This window comes from Geotrypetes seraphini, chromosome 17 (assembly GCF_902459505.1).
Source record: "Geotrypetes seraphini chromosome 17, aGeoSer1.1, whole genome shotgun sequence".
NCBI classification, from domain to species: Eukaryota; Metazoa; Chordata; class Amphibia; order Gymnophiona; family Dermophiidae; genus Geotrypetes; species Geotrypetes seraphini.
The window spans coordinates 41,366,023-41,388,543 of NC_047100.1; the positions used below are offsets into that span (position 1 = coordinate 41,366,023).

The 22,521-nt window shown below is 47.0% G+C and overlaps 1 protein-coding gene across 2 annotated transcripts in view; it reads right to left on the reverse strand.

Moving 5' to 3' along the window:
- Positions 1 to 831: 831 nt before the first annotated feature.
- Positions 832 to 22,521, reverse strand: part of LOC117351384 (protein mono-ADP-ribosyltransferase PARP3-like) — a 42,489-nt gene continuing 20,799 nt past the window's right edge. For both annotated transcript variants that reach the window (XM_033926610.1, XM_033926611.1), the window contains exons 8-11: positions 16,238 to 16,327; positions 14,990 to 15,167; positions 6,722 to 6,868; positions 832 to 1,320 (exon numbers count right to left, since the gene is read on the reverse strand). In XM_033926610.1, coding sequence (XP_033782501.1) covers positions 1,145 to 1,320; positions 6,722 to 6,868; positions 14,990 to 15,167; positions 16,238 to 16,327 — 591 coding nt within the window. In that variant the 3' untranslated portion in view covers positions 832 to 1,144. The remainder of the gene's footprint in view (positions 1,321 to 6,721; positions 6,869 to 14,989; positions 15,168 to 16,237; positions 16,328 to 22,521) is intronic.

The window sequence follows — 22,521 nt, forward strand, 5'->3', positions numbered from 1 at the left end:
ATTTAAAAATTTATATACCGCATACAACTATGCGGTTTACATATTATTATTATTATTATTATTATATTACTTTATACAAATTGAAAAGTGCTAGTCTATAGCAAATTGCAGTCCTTTTAGAGTTATAAGTATCTAAGGACTAGGACATGACTAAGTTATCCTGAATCCGATAAGACAGGTTTGCTGAAAGCAGACATCTTGGGGCTCCTAGAAGCTGAGAAGAATAACTGGGTGTGAAAAAAAAGCTTTTTGGACTGCTTGGCTGGAGTAGGGAGAGTGTCATTTCTATAGGTAACATGCATGATGAACTGTAATGTGTAAGGAATTAACCCTCTCAGAAAACCATGGAGAAACAGTTGAAGGGAAGAGAAAATAGTCAGGGGAGATATGATAGAGACCTTCAAGATCATGAGGGGCATAGAGAGGGTGGATAGGGACAGATTCTTCAGACTGAAGGGGACAACAAGTACGAGGGAGCATTCGGAGAAACTGAAGGGAGATAGGTTCAAAACAAATGCAAGGAAGTTTTTTTTCACCCAAAGGGTCGTGGACACTTGGAATGCGCTACCGGAGGAAGTGATCAGGCAGAGTACGGTACAGGGATTCAAACAGGGATTGGACGGATTCCTGAGGGATAAAGGGATCGTGGGATACTGAGGGAGGAGCTGGGATGTAACACAAGTATAGAAACCCAACCAGGTCGTGCATGTGCAAGACCGGAGGGTTAGGACTTCGATGGGAAGATAGGACTTCAATGAGAAACCAAGGTGGCAAGGGAGCCCCTTCTGGTGATTCAGACAGGTCGTGACCTGTTTGGGCCGCCGCGGGAGCGGACTGCCGGGCAGGATGGACCTATGGTCTGACCCGGCGGAGGCACTGCTTATGTTCTTATGTTCTTATGTTAATATAGTCCTAGGTTAATATCAGTTTGTGAAATGGTTTTAGAACTGAAGACCAGGACCAAGAGCGTGATGCTGTAAGCAGCCATTCACTGGAGGATTGCAGTGGAGTATATGTCGATGGGAGAAGGATACTGTGGAAATCTAGAATGGAGCACGTTAAGAAGAAAGCATTTCTTAAACTGGAACCAGGCAGATGCAGTGGAGTAATATGGAGGAGGGGCAAACCATGGTCTCCTGTCCACTCAGTATTGGAACTGGAGCTGAAGCAGGTAGCGGATGTGGCACTGACTTTCCTTGTACACCAGGTACTCGCTCTGACTAAAACTCGAGTCCTTGTATTTGAGCATCTGAATGGGTTTCCCCTGTGACACAACGACTTTCTTTCCGTCCAAGGTTATTTCCTTATTCTTCTTGGGATCTGCAAAGAACAGTAGTAAACACAATAAAAGCCATGGCTTACTATATAGGATCATGTGGTGCAACCCCTAACACGTGGAAACTCCCATACATTTTCAAATTTCCCAAATACTGCAAATGGGAGGTAATTTTAACCCCAGTCTTTGTACCTATTTTTAAAGAGCTTGCACATTCTTTTGCTTTGAAAATTGTTGTGAGCACAAAGTACCCACCGCTCTTTGTGCCCGCTTCTTCCGTAGACACTTTCCTGCTCATTCTATAACAGGGCATCTAACATTAGACACCATTTGTGCACGTTAAAGAATACTAGCACATTTACATGTCTAATGCACAATTACATGTTAACTGCTGGATTCTGGGTCACAGGTCTGCTCATAAACTAATTGACTGATTAAATGATAATTATTGGCGTTAACTAGCACCAATGGACAGTCATTAGTTACATGTGGATCTGCCCTATGATTCTATGCTATAATCTGCACACCTAACACATGCCCAGGGTAGGGGCATGGGCAAAATGGGGACATTCCCAGGATTTAGGTATGTTAAATAAAGGCCAACTGAACTTTGGTTTCAGGTCCACCACCAAAACCTGACTTGAAATTTTTCTGAAAATATTTTCAGCTGAAACCAAAACTCTCCATCCCCCACTTCCCACGAATGTCAGTAAGACCTCCCCAGACCTATCTTAACAAGGCCCGGTGGTCTAATGGACTCTTTGGGGACAGGAAAGACCAAACTTTTTCCTCTCTACTGCTCTGCTGTTGTTGCTGCTTTAAAATGGCCGCTGAGACTGCCGCAGGAGGTCTGGCAAGCCATATTGAGACTGGCATCAGCATAAGCAAGAGCAATCTTATTATGGCTGCTAGGATTTCCTACAGCAGCCTCGTTGAGATCTTGGCAGCCATTTTAAAGTGGTAGCAGAGCAGTGGGTAGAATAGAATGGGGTTCTTTTCTTCCTCCAAAGAGGCCAATAGACCGCCAGCGCTTCTTCAGGTAGGCCTGAGGAGGGCCTATTGATGCTTTGGGGGAAGGACAGTGTCAGCCCATTGGGATCCATTCTCCATGGGGAGAGGGGGTGGGCTGTATCTTCCACCGAGGGGTATAGGAGGCAGGCACAGCTTTTCAGTTTCAGCTTCAGTTCGGCCACAGATTTAGTTTTGGTTGGCCTCTGAGACACATGGTTATAGAATACATTACATTACATTAGTGACTTCTATTCCGCCTGTACCTTGCAGTTCTAAGCGAATTACATTAGAAGATGGCTGGACATTTCCAGGAAGTTACAATTTAGGGTTAGTTACATAGTAGTAGAGGCTTTGAGGAGCAATTGAGGATAGATAGAAATAAGAGGATTGAATTTAGGGAAGTTACAGCTTAGGGGCTGGTTACATGATTGAGTTATTGAGGAGAAATTACAAGAGTGGTAGGAAGACAACAGGGAGATTGCAAGGAAGGTGAGGAGAACTCTATAGATTAAGAGTGTTGAGAGAACTCTATAGATTTTTTGAATAGCAGAGTTTTGAGTTCTTTTCGAAATGATTTAAAGTTACTTGTTGCTGTCAGCAGGTTGGAAATAGATGGGTCCAATTTTGCGGCCTGCGTCACTAGGAGGCCATCATACATCTTCTTGCGCTAAGTACTCTTGAGTGGTGGGTAGGAGAATGGGGTCTGGGTTCTCCTTAGTCTGGATGTGAGGTTTTGATTTAGGCGGTTGTGTAGGTAGGTAGGTGCAATTCCGTTTATTGCTTTGAATAATAGACAGTAAAATTTAAATTGAATTCGAGCTCGTATCGGTAGCCAGTGTGAGTCTAGGTAGGCATTGGTGATATGGTCAAATTTTCCAAGTGAGTAGATCAGTCTGAGGGCTGTATTTTGAATGGTCTGTAGTTGTTTTATCAAGTTTGTGGGGCATGGTAGGAAGAGGATATTGCAGTAGTCCAATAGTCCTAGGACAAGGGATTGGACTATGATCCTGTATTGCTCTTTGTCGAATAATTTTCTTATTTTCCGTAGGTTGCGCATGGTGAAAAATGTTTTTTGAGTAGTTTTGTTGATTTGGTCCTGCATTGTGCAGCATCAATCCAAGGATTTTTAAAGAAGACTGTATGGGGTATTTGGTGACATTTATTTCTAATTCTGTTATGGATGGGGTTTTGTCCTTTTCAAGTAGTAGAAATTTTGTTTTGTCCGAGTTTAGCTTTAGTTTGTGGTCTAACATCCATTTTTCCACTGCTTCCAGTGTTGTTTTCAGGTTGCCTGTTGAGGTGGGGTCTTGGGTGTCGAAGGGGAGGAGTATGGTTATATCATCTGCGTAGCTGAATGATGTTACATTTAGAGTATCTAGCGTGGTACCGAGGGAGGATATGAAGAGGTTGAAGAGCATGGGCGACAATGGTGAGCCTTGTGATACTCCACAGGGGTTAGACCAGGGGTCTGATTAAAGATCATTTGATTTTACTCTGTATGATCTTGTTTTAAGGAATCCTTGGAACCAGTTGTATACCCCGCCTGAGATCCCTATGGCGTCTAGTATCTGAAGTAGTATGGTGTGATCTACTAGGTCGAATGCAGCAGAGAGATTGAGTTGGATTATCAACATCCTTCTTCCTTTACTAAGATGCTGTCGGGCTGTGTCTAGTAGAGTTGCTAGTAGTGTCTCTGTACTATGGTTGGTTCTGAATCATGATTGAGAGGGGTGGAGTATGTTATGGTCTTCAAGGTAGTTGGTGAGGTATTGTACAACTAAACCTTCTATTAGTTGAACGTATAATGGGATTGAGGCAATGGGTCTATAGTTGGAGGGGTTGTCTATTGGGCCTTTGAGATCTTTCAATAGTGGGGTGATTATAATCTCACCTAGTTCTGCTGGGAATTGATCTTCCGTGAGTGTAGTTTGTATCCATTGCATGAGGCTAGCTCTAAATTTAGGGGTAGCATTTGCTAGGAGATATGAATACTTGAATTTGTGCGCCTGACAAACAGTTGCACCAATGCTTGGCTGGCTTAAGTGCTCATGCCCAAAGTTAAGCATGAAATTGCATGGTAGGCTTGTATTCTATAAAGGCAATTCCTTGCAGAACTTCCTTTATGGAATTCACGCTTAGCATGCATCATCCTGGAGCCTAACTTTGGGAGACCTTTAGAGCATAACCCCCCTAAGTGTGAATTGTGTGCTCAGCGGTATTCTATAATGTGAGTGCACAACTGACTTAGCATGTAAAGTATGCTCACCAATGCCAACTTACGCTAATGTTCTATAACAGACACAAGTAAACGGTGTTTGAAAATTGTCTTACAAGAAGACATTATTGAAAGCTTTTTGACCCACATCAAAATCAGCTGCCTGAACTATCTCCTCCTATTTTTCAGCTGCTAAGGATTCGGCTGATCACAATGGGTATTACCATCATGGGATCACACCCAACTCAAGGCCTCCTGTTGGCCATTGTAAGGCCTCACATTGTATTCTTTGGCTGCCTCCAAGGCTGAGAGGTTAAGCATTCAAAACAGTGTAGCTGATATGCAGCACCCAGACTGTTCTCTCTCCATTCTCCATTCCATCCTCTCACCTTCATCTTCATTTTCTCATTATGAATTCACGTTCACTAGGTTTTTTTTTCTACAAAACAAATAAACCTAAACATGAACTCAATCATATATATCGGTGTTCTACCTTTTGACACCTATGGACCAGCGGAAATAAAAGAATTACAGTATTTTGTGGACCAGCACCGGTTGAAGAACACTGGGCTAAGTCGTGGGCCAGACCCCGCCCATCTCCACCCCAGACCCCGCCCCATAATAGTACTAATTTTAACACCATTTTTTCCATTCATTTTTCATATATACACACAATATAATCTTATTAACAACACATAATGGTTAACCACAAAATTGAACTACACAAAGCACACTATATGCTTCTCAACATTCATTCCTACCAGAAAACAGATAACACCTATGCAAATACAGGACCAAAAACTCAAAGTACAGTGGTACCTCGGAATCCGAACTTAATTCATTCCAGAACCCCGTTTGAGTTCCAAGACAATTTTTCCCATTGAAAATAATAGAAACTGGATTAATCCATTCCTTAGTCCCACAAACTCAGATTTTCGAATAGGCAGCAAGATCGGCAACTGCTCAGTCCAAAGCTTCCCTCTGATGCAAACCACCCAGGCAGAAACAGGAAGCTGCATCAGAGGGGACGCTTTGAGCTGAGCAACGCTTGCAGTTCCCATACGTTCGGATTCCAAAGCAGTGTTCGGATTCCGGGGCAAAATTTAATAAAAAAAAAATAGTTCGGATTCATAGTAACATAGTAACATAGTAGATTACGGCAGATAAAGACCCGAATGGTCCATCCAGTCTGCCCAACCTGATTCAATTTAAATTATTATTATTTTTTTTTTCTTCTTCTTAGCTATTTCTGGGCGAGAATCCAAAGCTTTACCCGGTACTGTGCTTGGGTTCCAACTGCCGAAATCTCTGTTAAGACTTACTCCAGCCCATCTACACCCTCCCAGCCATTGAAGTCCTCCCCTGCCCATCCTCCTCCAAACGGCCATGCACAGACACAGACCGTACAAGTCTGTACGATTCCAAGTTGTTCGAATTCTGGAGCATTCGGATTCCGAGGTATTACTGTACTAATATATACAAACGAAACTCTAAGATTCAAGACTCTGCATGCAGTACAACCCCAGAGAAAAAGAAACAAATACATTTCTTCCTGAACAGTGCAAAATATAGACAGCAGATTAAAATTCTCAAAATTGACACAATTCAATCACTAAATTTAAAACTAAAATCATTCCCCCTACCTTTGTTGTCTCCCTCCCTCCATGCTGTGCCTTACCTTCTGGCCTTCTCCCGTCTGGCCGTTTTATGCCACCCTTGGCATTATCTTTGGGCCAGCTCCCTCTTCTTCAGTGCTGCAGTGCACAAAGCCACGGGCAGCGGCTCCTCGCATGTCCCACGCCTCATCTGGAAGCCTTCCCTCTGACATTGCAAGGTCAGAGAGAAGGCTTCCGGTTCAGGTGCAGGATGCGAGTAGGAGCCGCCGCCCGCAGCTTTGTGCACTACAACACTGAGGAAGAGGGAGCCGGCCCAAAGATAACACCACATCGATTGCATCGCAGACCAGTGGCTAAATAACACTGTCTCGGGCCCGATGCATGTGCCGGTTCTGTGGACCGGCAGAAAATTTCTGTGGACTGATACCGGTCCACGGACCAGCAGTTTAAGAACACTGATATATATTATATAAATCATTTCCTATTAATCAGTATCCCCTGCTGAATGATCTTATACTGCCAGTTCTGTATCTGGAAATAAGGAGAGGGAAGGCAGATGTGGAGAAAAGGAATTATTCTGATCTGTGAGTGTAATTAGCTCACCTGGCTCTGTCCATCCACGTGCCACTACGCTGTCATACCCTGCTGGGGCTCCACATAGAGAAGGGTCATCTCTGGTGATATGAAGCTCCTTACCAAGGGCCACTTCATTCAGAAACATGATCCCAATGTTCTGGGAGGTGCAACGGACTGAAAAATGAGGAAGACAGGACAAGGAAAAGGAAGGGGAAAAGTAAATATAAAGAAGAGATGAAGGAGGCAAAGAGGGACAAGAAGGGAAGTGGGTGGAAGGAGAAGATACAGGAGAAAAAAGAGGGGATGGGAGAAAGGACAAGGAGGAAGACAAGTTGTGAATATATAAAGGAAAGTAAGGGGGAGAAGAAATGGGGAAAAGTGACAGACAAAAAGAGAAACAAAAATATTAACCTACAAAAGTAGTGTCTGGTTTCAGTGGTGCACACTAGAGGATCAGCCTCATCTTAGCTATTACCGGTAGATTCAAAATCAGACTAGAAATTATAACCTCTCTTCCCCCCTCACCTTGCTGAGCAGGTGTTCCCTAGGGTCTCAAGCAAAATAATACAAATTTTTTGGGCTGGATCTCTATTGGTTCAAGACTTACAGGCAGGCCGAATCAGTTGGACCGCTAGATGACCGAGGGATAAAAGGGGCTATTCATTCCTCACCAAGGAAGATGTGGGCGAATTACTAGTGCCAGAAATTTTATTTCATTCTTATGAATCAGAGAAACTCAAATCTCTGTAACATTGGAAGATGTAATAAACCAATTAGAAAAGTAGCAACTTACCTAGGCTGGATGGTATACATATCAGAGCGCTGACAGAATTAAAAATGAACTTACAGAGCTATCGTTAGTAATTTGTAGTTTTTCTTTAAAATCCAGCATAGTACCAGAAGACTGGAGGGTGGTCAACATGACATCAATTTTTAAAAAGGGTTCCAGAGGTGATCCAGGAAATTACAGATTGGTGAGTCTGACGTTGGTGCCGGGCAAAATGGTAGAGATTATTATAAAGAACAAAATGACAGAACATATATGTAAGCGTGGATTAATGACAGAAAGCCAACATGGATTTAGTCAAGGGAAATTTTGCCTCACTAATCTGCATTTTTTTTAAGGAGTGAGTGAACATGTGGATAAAGGTGAGTCAATTGATATTTTGTGTTTGGCTTTTCAAAAAGCATTTGACAAAGTACCTCATGAAGGCTTCTGAGTAAATTAGAAAACCGGGGGGGGGGGGGGGGGGGACGTATTGCCCTTATTAAAATGGACCTCTTACCGAAGCTACTTTACCCTCTCCAAATGATGCCTATTTGGATTAAGCAGAAGGATGTGCAGGCTTATAAGGGGGTTGTTTCTTCTTTTGTATGGTGCTCACGCTGGGCGAGAATTGGGTATCACAAGCTAGTATGAGAGCGAGAGCAGGGTGGCGCGAATTTGCCTGACTTGCGTCTCTACAATATTGCTGCTCTGATGAGGTGGGTGCATGAAATCTATACGAGTGAAGACAAGTTTGCTCCGGTAGGGTTTTGGCATCTCTTGATGGCCCCGGCGTCGGTCTTTAATATCCTGTGGCACGGGGCCGGGGCTTGCGCTCCTATGCTTCGACCCTCGAGCATGGCATGGTGCTGGCGGCGATCTTCTCTGGAGAAAGTGGTGGGTCCTTTGCCTTTTACGGAATTTGTGGATAATCCTAGGTTCCCTGCTGGTTCGTTTCATGCCTTTTTTTCCTCAGCTCGGAGGTTTGGATGTCAATTTGTGGGGCAGGTTGCTGAGTTGGGGTCGGGGGTGGTCTCCTCTTTTATGGCGTGTCAGGATCGGTGGGGATGGAATGAGGGGTCTGCATTCGCCTACCTTCAGCTTCGCAGTTATTGTTTGGCGCTCTGATCGCCGGAGGGTATGGTGCCCACTTTTTCTCAGAAGAAAAATCCAACAAAACCTGCAGTAAACCAAGCAGCAAGCAAAAACCAAAATGAAAACTGCAGACACAGGAGAAAATGCCTTCTCACACCGGAGAAGTCAAACAAAGAACAGTGAAGCAGTGGCGTACCTAGGGGGGGGGGGGGGCGGGCCGCCCCGGGTACCAGCCCTAAGGGGGTGTTCCCGGCCTTGCCGTTCAGTCCCCTGCCACCCCCGAAGGACCGCTCGCCCCACTGACCTTCCTGCACCACCTGTGAAGCAGCCCGCAGCAGGATCGCGAAGTCAGCGTCAGCATCCCTGCGCTGCTTCCTGCGCCGCGATCCCGCCCCTCCTCTGACGTCAGAGGAGGGGCGGGACCGTGGCGCAGGAAGCAGCGCAGGGATCGCTGACGCTGACTTCGCGATCCTGCTGCGGCTGCTTCATAGGTGGTGCGGGGAGGCCAGGAGGGCGAGCGGTCCTTCGGGGTGGGTCGGGGCATCAGGCCTTCAGGGTGGGGCGGGCGGGCAGGCAAGCAGGCTTTCAAGGGGGAGGGGGTGACAGGCAGGCAGGCAGGCCTTCAAGGGGGGGACAGGCCTTCGGGGGGGGGTGCAGACCTTCAAGGGGTGCAGGCCTTCAAGGGGGGCAGGCAGGCCTTCAGGGGGGGTGCAGGCCTTCGGGGGGGGTGTAGGCCTTTGGGGGGGTGTAGACCTTCAAGGGGGTGCAGGCCTTCAAGGGGGGGAACAGGCCTTCAAGGGGGGGAAGGCAGGCAGGCCTTCAAGGGGGGGGACAGGCCTACAAGGGGGGGGGGGACAGGCCTACAAGGGGGGGGACAGGCCTACAAGGGGGGGGGACAGGCCTTCAAGGGGGGGTGCAGGCCTTCAAGGGGGGTGCAGGCCTTCAAGGGGGAGACAGGCCTTCAAGGGGGGGAAAGGCAGGCAGGCAGGCCTTAAAGGGGGGACAGGCCTACAAGGGGGGGACAGGCCTACAAGGGGGTGGGACAGGCCTTCAAGGGGGGGGACAGGCCTTCGGGGGGGTGCAGACCTTCAAGGGAGTGCAGGCCTTCGGGGGGGGGGGTGCAGTCCTTCAAGGGGGTGCAGGCCTTCAAGGGGGGGAAAGGCAGGCAGGCAGGCCTTCAAGGGGGGGACAGGCCTACAAGAGGGGGAGAAACTACAAGGGGGTGGTACAAGCCTTCAAGTGGGGGACAGGCCTTCGGGGGGGGGGTGCAGACCTTCAAGGGAGTGCAGGCCTTCGAGGGGGGTGGTGCAGGCCTTCAAGGGGGTGCAGGCCTTCAAGGGGGGACAGGCCTTCAAGGGGGGAAAGGCAGGCAGGCAGGCCTTCAAGGGGGGACAGGCCTACAAGGGGGGGGGAGAAGCTACAAGGGGGTGGGACAGGCCTTCAAGTGGGGGACAGGCCTTCGGGGGGGGTGCAGACCTTCAAGGGGGGGACAGGCAGGCAGGCCTTCAAGGGGGGGACAGGCCTACAAGGGGAAGGGACAGGCCTTCAAGGGGGGTGCAGGCCTTCAAGGTGGGACAGGCAGACCTTTAAGGGGGGGACAGGCCTTTGGGGGGGGACCATGATTTAGAAGTACACGGAGGGAAGGGGGTGTTCAAAGAGACATGCATATGCCAAACTTTGGGGGGGAGAAGAAATAATGGGTCTGAAAATAGAGGAGAGGGAGAGAGATGATGGACCATGGGATTTAGGGAGGGAAGGAACAGAAAGGGAGAGAAATTGGACACAAGGGATGGTGTGGAGGAGGGATAGAGATACTGGATAGGAGGGTAATTAGGAAAAGAAACGGAGAGATGGTGGACTCTGGGATGGTGGGGAAGGAGGGAGAGATGCCGGATGAAAGGGTATTTAAGAAAAGGTGGATCTGTGGAGGGAGATGAAAAAAAGGAAAGATACCAGACTTCCTGGGAAGGGAAGGGAAATGGAAAGGGAGGACAGAGTTGGCAGATGGATGGTTAGCATGCAGAAAGAAGGAGACCCTGGCAAGCAAGTTATCAGAAGAAAACCAGAGCCTTGGACCAACAAGATTTGAAATATAACCAGACAACAAAAGGTAGAAAAATTAATTTTATTTTCTGTTTTGTGATTATAACATGTCAGATTTGAAATGTGTATCCTGCCAGAGCTGGTGTTGGACTGCAAACGTGAGCTAGGATTTAACAGAAAGAGGAAAAGTCCTTTTTGTTTCTTTATTTTATTTACACCACAGCGCCAGTGTGGTTAGGAGAAGCCAAAGGGGGTGAAAAAGCTATAAAACCCACCAGGAGTTTTGAAAAAAATCACCCAACTGGGCAGGAAAATCGAATTGAAAAACCAATTCAATAGGGCTGAATCGAATCAAAATTTTTTTTTCCTGTATCTGGCAGCATTAGTTTGCGCTACTGTCTTAGACTTTAGGACCTGGGATTGGGGAGAGATGGCATCCTCAGTACTTTATAATGCAAGTGAAACGAGGATTTGGTCAGACTTTTGAAGGGTCTGCAGAAAAAAAATATTGTATAGGCCGGGGACATGAGACAGCAGGAAATGGGAACTTTTCTTCCTTCTATTTTTGTGAATGGAAAGGCTGAGGATGTCAGAGAGGTCAGTTAAAATATGTGCTTTATAAGAAAATATAATAATGTGTTTTATAAAGTTTATAGCATAGCTGGCCTACCCAGTGAGGTGTTCCTAGTGATGATGGTGGCAGCGTGTCAATGTGTTGAGAGGAAGAGGTGGTCTGGGAAATTCTGCTGAGCAAACTCCGGGCCCATTTCCACCCCCCAGTTAGTCCACTCCACTCAACTGATTCACACACTGAGTGGGTCTTTGGGTGTTGTTTTGGGATCTCTTCCAGTGGTTTATCTCCTTCTGGTCCAAGGAAGGAAACTTTGTTATCCTTAGCATTGACCTACAGAATATGTTTGTAACAGCGCTGCTTGTGTGGCATTAGGCTATGTAGTGATCGAAAGAAAAAAACAGACCTTTGCACATTTTTGCACTATATGGTGGGTGTATGAGGAGATTCACATTTCCTGCACAGCTAAGTCCATGTGAAGTTACCTTGTGCTGTATTTGACATCTAGCAAGGTCTCTGTTTGAAAGGAAAGATCTAAACTTAAAAATGAAGTGGCCAGAAGTTATGGTAAAAGCAGATAGTGTAGCTGGTTTTAAGAAAGATTTGGACAAATTCCTGGAGGAAAAGTCCATAATCTGTTATTAAGACATGGGGGAAGTGTCTGCTTGCCCTGGATCGGTAGCATGGAATGTTGCTACTCTTTGGGTTTTGACCAGGTATTAGTGTCCTGGATTGGCTACTATGAGAATGGGCTACTGGGCATGATGGACCATTGGTCTGACCCAGTTAGGCTATTCTTATGTTATGTTCTAATCTGTAGGGGCCTTTGTTTTCACTTCTTATTTTAATGTATTTTTTTTCTGGGAACTTATCAGTGTTTTTTATAATGGGAACAAAAATGGAAGAGAATTAATGTGTGTGGAATGGGGGGTAACTAATTTCTTCAGCTAAATAATTCAATCCACTTCAAACAGACATAGGAGAACTTGTGCACCATTCACACACCCTCCAACCAAAAACGTCAAAAGAAAAAAACTGTTCGACAACCTCCTAGCCATTCGAGCTGCAACACTCGACCCCCAACTCTACAACCAATTGATATCAACCACAGACTGCAAAACCTTCAAAAAGAAATAAAAACCCTTCTATTCAAAAAACACATAAAACCGAACTAACACAATCAGAACTGTCCCAAGCATCACCTGCAACTACTCCATATGTACTTCTAATGTCATGACAATTTAGACATAATTTATGTTATGTTATGTTTGGAATAATGGTTACATATATGAGGTTCAATAAAAGAAAATTTTCACTGCCTGTTTCTATTCTGACCATTTATTCCATTTCATGGTTATTGCAAAAAAAAAAAAAAAAAAAATTTTTTTACATGGGGGGGGGGTGTGTGTCAAAAAATGATGGGCCCCGGGTGCCACATACCCTAGGTACGCCACTGCAGTGAAGGCAACCTCTGGGTTTTAAAGTATTTTATGTGTTTTGGCCTACACAGCCTGCATCAGGAGTCTTAACAGTTGTATGGAACTTATTAAATAGCCCTCTTTTGTCTTGAAGTATGGACAAACTCAATGTAGTGTAGTGAAAGTAAATGCCAAAAGTGAATAAGAAGAAAGCGCACGTTATTGTCTCCTCTATGAAACCACTTTTGAGGCCTTAAAGTAGGCCTTAAATTTCTTTTTGTAACATCTTTCACATAGTTTACTGGCCCATAAAAAGAGAGGCAAGCTCATGTTAAGTTCCAAATTTTGCAAAAGAGCTTAGTACCAGGGATTGTAGTAATCCAAAAAAATTCAGTCTACTGACAGGTTTTGTTGGTCTGCAGCGCCTGGACAAAGTGGCTGTTTTGTGTTATGCTAAGGCTGGTTCTGGGCAGTCTTGCACTGTCTGTGGTCTATATATGGTGATTTGGTTTAGGATCGGCTGGGGAGGGCTTTGACGGAAGCTCCAATGATTTGGAATGTGAGGATAGTGCTGGACAGACTTTACGGTCTGTATCCTACAAATAACAGGATGATTAGGATGGGTTGTAGTGAGCATTGACAGCAACTTCAGTAGTAGGAACTTAAAGATGATACTGGGCAGACATCTATGGTCTATGGCCCAGAAATATTAAAGAAAAAAAAGATAAATTGACCATGAATGTATAATGTGTGACTACTTGGCAGACTGAATGGCACATTTAGGTCTTTATCTGCTGTCATTTACTATGTTACTATGGAGTGTGGCACTCTGAAGTTGACCTCCATTCTGCTGCCTGTAAATCGCAAACCAATAAAGATCCAGCCAAAAATTTTTGCATGATTTAGTTTGAAACCCTAGTGAATGTGCACACAAAATTTTATTCAATTTGGAGGTCAAGTGTGAACGATTTTCAAAAGTGGTCCACTTGATGTGGAATGACCCTTCTATGAGCATACCTGACCTCCTCATACACTCTCAGCTCAGGGGTGCTTCTGTTGAGGGTGTCCTCCCTGTACACAATGAGCTCATAGGACCTTTTGTTGAGACTCCCTGCACATGCTGAACTTGGGGGCACCTTCCTTTGAGGTTGTCATCCTTGTAAACTCTCAGCTTGGGGGCACTTTTGATAAGACAGCTCTCCCTGTGTACACTGAGCTAGGGGATGCTTCTGTTGAGACTCTCATACCCATAAACACTGGGCTTGGAGGCACTTAGTATGAGACTACCTTCCCTGCATATACTGAACTTGGGGGTGCTTCTCTTGAGACTGTCCTCCCCATAAATTCTAAGCTCGGGGGAACTTATTGTGAGGCAGCTGATCTCCCTATACACACTCAGCTCAGAGCCACTTCAGTTGAGACTAATCTCCCTGTGTACAAAGAGATCAGAGGTGCTTCTCTGGATATTGTCCTCATACACAGCATAGATGGAAACCTTCTTTATGTGACTCTTTATGGCCCAGATAGCAGAATGCAGCTCTCTCTCACATTGGAAGCAGTGTATCTGCTGTGAAACCACTAATGAGCTCAGCTGTGTCCAGAATAAAAGGAGCCCCATGAAGACAGAAACATCAGCCATAAAGATCTGAGCTCAGTACACATCCTTTTTCTTTCTACTTCCCCCTTTCTCTTTGGATCCTCCTTTCCTACACCCAAAAGGACAAATCTGTCCCTGACTCTCCCTCCTAGCTCTCACCAACTTCTACTCTACCAGTTGCCCTTTCCTCCTCCCCTTCCACTAGAGAGCCTGACATAAGAACATAAGAATAGCCTTACTGGGTCAGACCAATGGTCCATCAAGCCCAGTAGCCAGTTCTTATGATGGCCAATCCAGGTCACTAGTACCTGGCCAAAACCCAAGGAGTAGCAACATTCCATGCTACTGATCCAGGGCAAGCAGTGGCTTCCCCCCTGTCTTTGTCAATAACAGACTATGGACTTTTCCTCCAGGAAATTGTTCAAACCTTCCTTAAAACCAGCTACGCTATCCGCTCTTACCACATCCTCTTGCAACGCGCTCCAGAACTTAACTATTCTCTGAGTGAAAAAAAATTTCCTCCTATAGGTTTTAAAAGTATTTCCCTGTAACTTCATCGAGTGTCCCCTAGTCATGACGGAGTGAAAAGTCGATCCACTTGTTCTACTCCACTCAGGATTTTGTAGACTTCAATCATATCTCCCTTCAACCATCTTTTTTCCAAGCTGAAGAGCCCCAACCTTTTTAGTTCCTCCTCACACGAGAGGAGTTCCATCCCCCCCTACCATCTTGGTCGCTCCTCTATGAACTCTCGCCAGCGCCACCATATCTTTCTGACACAGGAAGAAGAATAGTAGAGTTTTACCATATCCTGCTGAGGTGCCATTCTCTGATGCAAAGTAAATCCCCCTGCCCACACGGCCACCAGAGTGTGGCATAATGCGCAGCCCACTCTTCAGAATGGCAGCCACCACAGCTATGTTGGTCCCATGCCACAGCAAGCGCCGGTTATCCAGATTGTCGTGAACCTTAAAGCGATCTCCCTACAAAAGGAAAGCAGGAAGTGAGGTCATATCTACTATTACTAATACAATGCTTATATTCCACATATACCCATGTCAGTTCAATGTGGTTAGCAAACGGTTAGAACCCAGGCATACCTCGGGAAAGGGAACAACTTACAATGTCAGTTAATAATAACATAGTAACATAGTAGATGATGGCAGATAAAGACCCGAATGGTCCATCTAGTCTGCCCAACCTGATTCAATCTAAAAATTTGTTGGGTTTTTTTTTTTTGTTTATCTTCTTCTCCTTAGCTATTTCTGGGCAAGAATCTAAAGCTCTACCCAGTACTGCTCTTACGTTCCAACTACTGAAGTCTCCGTCAACGCTCACTCCAGTCCATCTACACCCTCCCAGGCATTTAAGCCCTCCCCAGCCCATCCTTCCCCAAATGGTCATATACAGACACAAACCATGCAAGTCTGCCCAGTACTGGTCTTAGTTCTACAATACACTTCCCCCTCCTTATTCGCGGTTTCGGGATTCGCGGTTTCGGGATTCGCGGTTTCGATTATCCATGATTTTTTTTTGGGGGGGGAGAAAGCATAGTTTAGGGCCTTCCCACCTTCCCGCCTTCCCCCAGGCATCCCAACCTTACCTGGTAGTCTAGCAGGCTTTCGGAGCAGGAGTGATCTTCCTATACTCCTGCCCTGTGTAGATCGCCAATAGGAAATGGCTGCCGTGAACTCTCATCATAATCTCGGTTTTACCCCATTGCAGGTCTCAAAATAAAGTCCTGTCTTTCTTAAAGAAATCAGAACTACACCTTCAGGCATGCTCTGGGGTAAAACCAGTGTCTCTCTCTGGACCTGCAATTGTGTGGGCACCCGCTAAACATGTGAATCAAAGCCTAACAGGTGAGTTATCTCATCAGGGATTGGACATCAGGAGCCATTTGCAGTCACCAGCGCAGTGTCAATTTATATCCAGCCACTTAAACAAAAAGTGTAAGAAGTGGGCAGTAGAGCAAACCACCTGCAATGGAGGAGGCTGGGAATGGGATGGGGAGAGCACAACTCTTCTCACAGACTTGCTGCTTGCTCCTTACCTCACATTTTCGGTCCACCTTCCAGATATTACAGATTTTCACTTTCATGTAGGAGGAGGAGCCCGTCATGTCAACATAAGTCTCAATGACCTGATGAGGGAAGAAATGAAAGGAACATAAGCAGAAGAAGCATCAGAGAGGTGCCAAGAAGAAAAGACTTCTGAACTGAACTTAGAAAGAACCCCCCCCTCTCATTTCTACAACACATGAGGCCCCATTTTACATAGAACATGGAAATTGGAGCTGAGACATCCAGACTCTGCTAACGCAAACCGGTTACAATTGATTGAGAATACGGCGGCCTTTGGAAAAAGGAAATTTGATCATGTATTTCCATTACTGAGAAATCTTCACTGGCTCCCTATTCTTCTTAGAATTTGATTTAAATGCGCTTGTATGATATTCAAAATTATCCATGGTCTATTTTTGCTTATAGTCCCTCTAACATGGAATTCTCTTTGGTCTGTTGTTTCAAGGAATTCTCAGAAGTACAAACTTTCATTTCCTTCAGTGAAAGGGATAAAGCTTGTTGGTTACATCTCTTGCTCTCTTTTTGTATAGGTTTACAATGATTTGAAATGAAATTCCTAGTTATATTAGAACCCTTTTCTCTCTCCAGATTTTTCGTAAATTGATGAAAACAATACTGTTTCAACAGTTTTGGGAAATGGTACTTAGTAATTCACATGTTAGTTAAACTAATTCCCTGTTTTTTTGAAGTCTTTTTGTAAACTGAGTCGAGCCCCTACTTCAGGAGATGATATGGTATATAAATCTAAGGCTTAGATTAGATTCTCAGTCAGCAGACACTTGACCCAGGGGAATGGTCTCTATTCCCCCGGGCATTCAATGGTTGGGGCCTCAACAAATGGATCCGATGGCCTTGGCAGTAAATACAAAGATGATTTGCTTTTACAGCTGAAGATACGATCCCAGAAACAAGGGGTTGGCCAAGTTAGTCCAGCTGTGGACAGAGAAAAAGGTCTTATACGTGTTTCCCCCATGGCCCATACTTGGTTGAGTCATTCACAGGGTTGGAAGTCATCCAGGATTGTTAGTCTTAGTGGCACCCAATTGGCTTTGCAGGCTGTTGTATGTGGACCTCATCCATCTCCAGAGGGACGATTGTCTTAGACTGCTGTTCCAAGAGGACTTTCTCACTCAAGGACTTGTTCCTATCGAGAATTCGGAACACTTTGGGTTACAGCATGGCTCTTGAATGGGCAGCCCTAATGAGCTAGGTTATTCAGATGTGGTTGTCACCACTTTGCTCAGAGCTAATAAGCCGTCGACGGTGGCAGCCTTTGCTAAAGCCTGGAAATCCTTTCAACCCTACTGCACTGTGGAGAATGTAGAGCCCTTCTCAGCTCCAATTTCGGTAGTTTTGGACATTTTGCAGGAGGGACTTCAGAAGGGTCTGTTGGTCGGATCACTGAAAGTGCAAATAGCAGGCCTTTCCTGTTTCCAAGTGCTGAGAGAGAGAGGCTCCCCTAGTGTCTCACCCAGATGTCACCTGGTTCATGAAAGGGGCTCTTCAGTTGCGCCCTCTAGTGCGTCCCCCTTTCCCTTCCTGGAATCTTAACACCATATTGCAGGGTCTCAGTGGATCTCTGTATGAGCCTTTACAGGAGACTTCCCTTCTGGATCTTATGGTCAAAACAGTGTTCTTGGTTGCGTTTACATCAGCAAGACAAGTCTCCAAGTTGCAAGCTCTTTTCTTCAGGGAACTGTTCCATAAAATTATGGAAGCAGGGCTCTCCTTATGCACGGTTCCGACCTTCCTACCAAAAGTAGTCTCAGCCTTCCATGTCAATCAGGAAGTCTGTTTGCCCGCTTTTCACCCTACGGGGGTCTAAGAAAAAGGATAAAGTTTTGCATTTGCTGCATGTCAACTGAGTACTCCTCCGGTACCTCAAAGTTAGCAACGAGTTTCATGTATTCGATATCCTTTTTGTTCTGACCAGTCATGCAAAGAAAGGGAAGCCAGCATCTAAAGCCTCGATTTTCAAATGGATTAAAATGGGCATTTTCCCCACGTATGTGGGCTGTGGTAAGCAGTCGCCAATCGCATTAAAAGTACACTCCACTAGAGGAGTTGCTATCTCTTGGGCGGTCCTCCATTTTGAAGGCAGGCTCAGCGGGCCCACCCTAGATTCTGGGGACTGCTTTGGTATGTCCCTAGCGTTCAGGACCACTAGACACATTGCACTAGAAAAAATGATTAGGTTCTTACCTCGATAATCTTTCTTGTAGATGTGTCAGTGAGCTTTGCCTGCCTTCTGTCTTAAGATCAGTCTGAATTTGGCAAATTCTCTGTCTCTCAGATGAACTGAGAGGATATATAAGGAACAAAAGGAAAACGCTCCAGAATGCACTATTTTTATTTTATTTTTTCCTTACAGGAGCGAGGGGAAGGCAGGAAGAAGCAGCCGGAGCAGGCTGTTTAGACCGGGGTCGCGGCGAGAGTTAGCTCCGCCCACCCCCACCCGCGTCACAGGTTGCATCGGGCCCGGGCTCCCCCTTTAATTAGAAGGGAGCCAGGGCACGAGGCAAACCTCGGCAGCGTTTTTTGCTTGTTTCTCTTTTTTTCTTTCCTTACAGGAGCGAGGGGAAGGCAGGAAGAAGCAGCCGGAGCAGGCTGTTTAGACCGGGGTCACGGCGAGAGTTAGCTCCGCCCACCCCCACCCGCGTCACAGGTTGCATCGGGCCCGGACTCCCCCTTTAATTAGAAGGGAGCCAGGGCACAAGGCAAACCTCGGCAGCGTTTTTTGCTTGTTTCTCTTTTTTCTTTCCTTACAGGAGCGAGGGGAAGGCAGGAAGAAGCAGCCGGAGCAGGCTGTTTAGACCGGGGTCGCGGTGAGAGTTAGCTCCGCCCACCCCCACCCGCATCACAGGTTGCATCGGGCCCGGGCTCCCCCTTTAATTAGAAGGGAGCCAACGGCGCCCAGCCGTTCGGCGCACGGCGAAGGCGAGCGGCAAAGGCGCTCGCCTTAGCAAGATCGCCTTTGCGTAGGAGCCTTGCGAGGGAGCCAGGAACGCCAAGTAATTCACTTTCTTTTCTCTTTTCTCTCTCTCTTACCCACAGCAGGAGCACACCAGCACTTCACGTGAGCGATGGAGGACCCAGGATCCCAGAGGTACTTTCCGGTATACTGCACAGAGTGTAATATGTATGACTACCTCCCCTTGGGAAGGCGGGAGTACATATGCAGTCGGTGTCAGGAACTGGAAAGCCTGAGGATGGAGGTCGGCAGATTGAGGGTCAGGGTCCAGGAACTGGAGGGACTAGAGGGACTGCGCAACACAGAGGAGACGAGCTGGTCAACCGAGGACACAGACGGAAGAGGCCCCATTGTGGATCAGGTGAGGGACCTCGAGAGATTCATCGAGGAGGCCTATAGGAGGAAGGTGGAGGAACAGGACCAGCAGCTGCACAGACGGATGTCGGCAGACGAGACCCAGGATCCACAAGGTGACACCGGGGAAGGACCTAGCGGAGGAACCACGCAAGAGGAGGAGACCGTGACTCACCGGGACCCCGAGGGAGAGACACCGCACTACACCAAGGACACGGACCTGAGACAGAAGAGGTTGCTGAGGAAAGGGAAGTCTGCTATTGTGGTGGGAGACTCGATCTTGAGAGAGGTAGATAGTCACGTAGCTGGAGGAAGCGAGGACCGGCTAGTGACATGTCTCCCAGGGGCCAAGACACGAGACGTCACTGATAGGATCGAGAGGATCCTGGACGGAGCAGAGACAGAGGAGACTGCGGTGATAATCCACGTCGGAACGAATGATGTGAGCCGGAAGAACTTCAGCATGGCCACACTGACTGACCAGTTCAGGGTCTTGGGACGAAAGCTGAAGCGGAGTACCCGGAGGATAGCATTCTCAGAGATCCTGCCTGTACCGAGAGCAGATGCAAAGAGGCAGGCAGACCTCCAGGCTGTGAATGCATGGTTGAGGAGATGGTGCCAGGAGGAGGGCTTCCACTTTGTGAGGAACTGGACGTCCTTCTGGGGAAAGAGTAAGCTCTACCGGCGGGACGGCCTGCACCTGAGCACAGCGGGAACTAGACTACTGGCAGCCAATGTGAGGAAGGAGATCGAGAGGGCTTTAAACTGAGGAGAGGGGGAAAGCCGATAGCTGATCTGATGTTGACGCTTCGGACAACAGTATCCAGAACAGATGCTGAACGGGCTGACTGCAAGGAGGAAGTAGAGAGACCGGTGAATCTTATGATCAGACAGCGAGGGAAACATCAGGTAAGGGGAGCTTGCTGGGAGGAGACTAAGGGGCATGGAGACACAAGGGGACTGGGTGGCACGAGGGCAAAAGCTGAGGGCAATATAGAGGTGCCACAAGGCGAGGGGGATCAAATGGAGGCTCAAGGGATGATAGCCCAGGAGGGGGCCGGTAGGGCTAGAAAACCCAGAGGAAAAGCGGGGAAGTGGGGTGGCAGGAATGTGGGGAAACCGAAAGCTATGAGGGTAAAGGCTGAGGGCAAAGCAGAAGCACAGGGAACAGGAGAACTGCCCGAAATTCAAGGGGAGGCGGCCCAGGTAAATACAGAGGTGGAGGGAAAACGACGGGACCTGCGGTGCTTATACGCAAATGCAAGAAGCCTCATGGCCAAGATGGGTGAACTAGAGGTCGTGGCCAAGGGGGAGGACCTGGATATAATTGGAATTACAGAAACATGGTGGACAGAGGAGAATCAATGGGATGTGGCGCTGCCGGGGTACAAGCTCTACAGGAGGGACAGGACCCACAAGAAGGGGGGAGGCATAGCACTATATATAAAGGACTCTATCTACTCAGTCGGGATGGATATGGCAACGAAGGCAGAGGGGCTGGAATCACTATGGGTCAAATTGCCGGGAAACAAGAGTGCAGGCATAAAACTGGGGCTGTACTATCGCCCACCTGGTACGCCGGAAGGAGTCGGACACGACTTGGAAGCTGAACTGAGACAAGAATGCAGGACTGGAAGTGTAACAGTGATGGGGGACTTCAACTACCCGGGGATTGACTGGAGTACGGGTCACTCCAACTGCGCTAGGGAAACAGGATTTGTAGAAGCTGTGAGGGACTGCTTCATGGAGCAACTAGTCAGGGAACCGACGCGAGGGAGTGCTACTCTTGACCTCATCCTAAACGGATTAGGGGGGCCTGCAAGAGGGGTAGAAGTGGGAGGACCACTAGGCAACAGTGACCACAATGCGATCAGATTCACATTAGAAAGGGGGACACCCACAGTAAGGAGGACCGCAACAACTGCGCTCAACTTCAGGAAAGGGAACTATGCTGCTATGAGGGAAATGGTGGGGAGAAAGCTCAGAAACATCCTTAGGATGGAGACTGTAGGAAGCGCCTGGACCCTATTCAGGGACACCCTGCAGGAAGCACAAAGAATGTACGTCCCCAGTTTCAGGAAAGGTGGCAAGAACAAGCGATCAAAGGACCCGGTTTGGATCTCAACAGAAGCAAAGAGGGCAATAAATGACAAAAAAGTATCCTTCTGGAGATGGAAAAAGGACCCAACGGAGGAAAATCACCAGGCGCACAGGAAATGCCAAAAGGAATGCCACCGGGAGGTTAGAAAAGCAAAAGGGAACTACGAAGAGGGGCTGGCCAGGGAGGCGAAGAACTTCAAGGCATTCTTCAGTTACGTAAAGGGGAAGCGACCAGCGAGAGAGGAGGTGGGGCCGTTGGACGATGGGGATAGGAAGGGAGTGATTAAGGAGGATAAAGAGGTAGCTGAGAGGTTGAACACGTTCTTCTCGTCGGTTTTCACGAGAGAAGACACATCTAACATACCGGATTCAGAGGAGCTCATAAGTGGGGAACAGGCTGAAAAATTGGAACACATAGAGGTAAGTAAGGAGGATGTCCTCAAACAGATAGACAGGTTAAAATGCGGCAAATCGCCGGGCCCAGACGGGATCCACCCAAGGGTTCTGAAGGAACTAAGACAAGAAATAGCGGGCACAATCCAGCATGTTTGCAACCTATCCTTGAAAACTGGAGAGGTACCAGAGGACTGGAAACTGGCGAATGTCACACCTATCTTCAAGAAGGGATCGAGGGCTGACCCCGGGAACTACAGGCCGGTGAGCCTGACTTCAATTATAGGGAAGATGGTGGAAGCTATGATCAAGGATGGTATTTGCGAGCACATCGAGAGAAATGGCCTACTGAGAACAAGCCAGCACGGATTCTGTAAGGGAAGGTCATGCTTAACGAACCTTTTGTACTTCTTTGAGGGAATAAGCAGTCGGGTG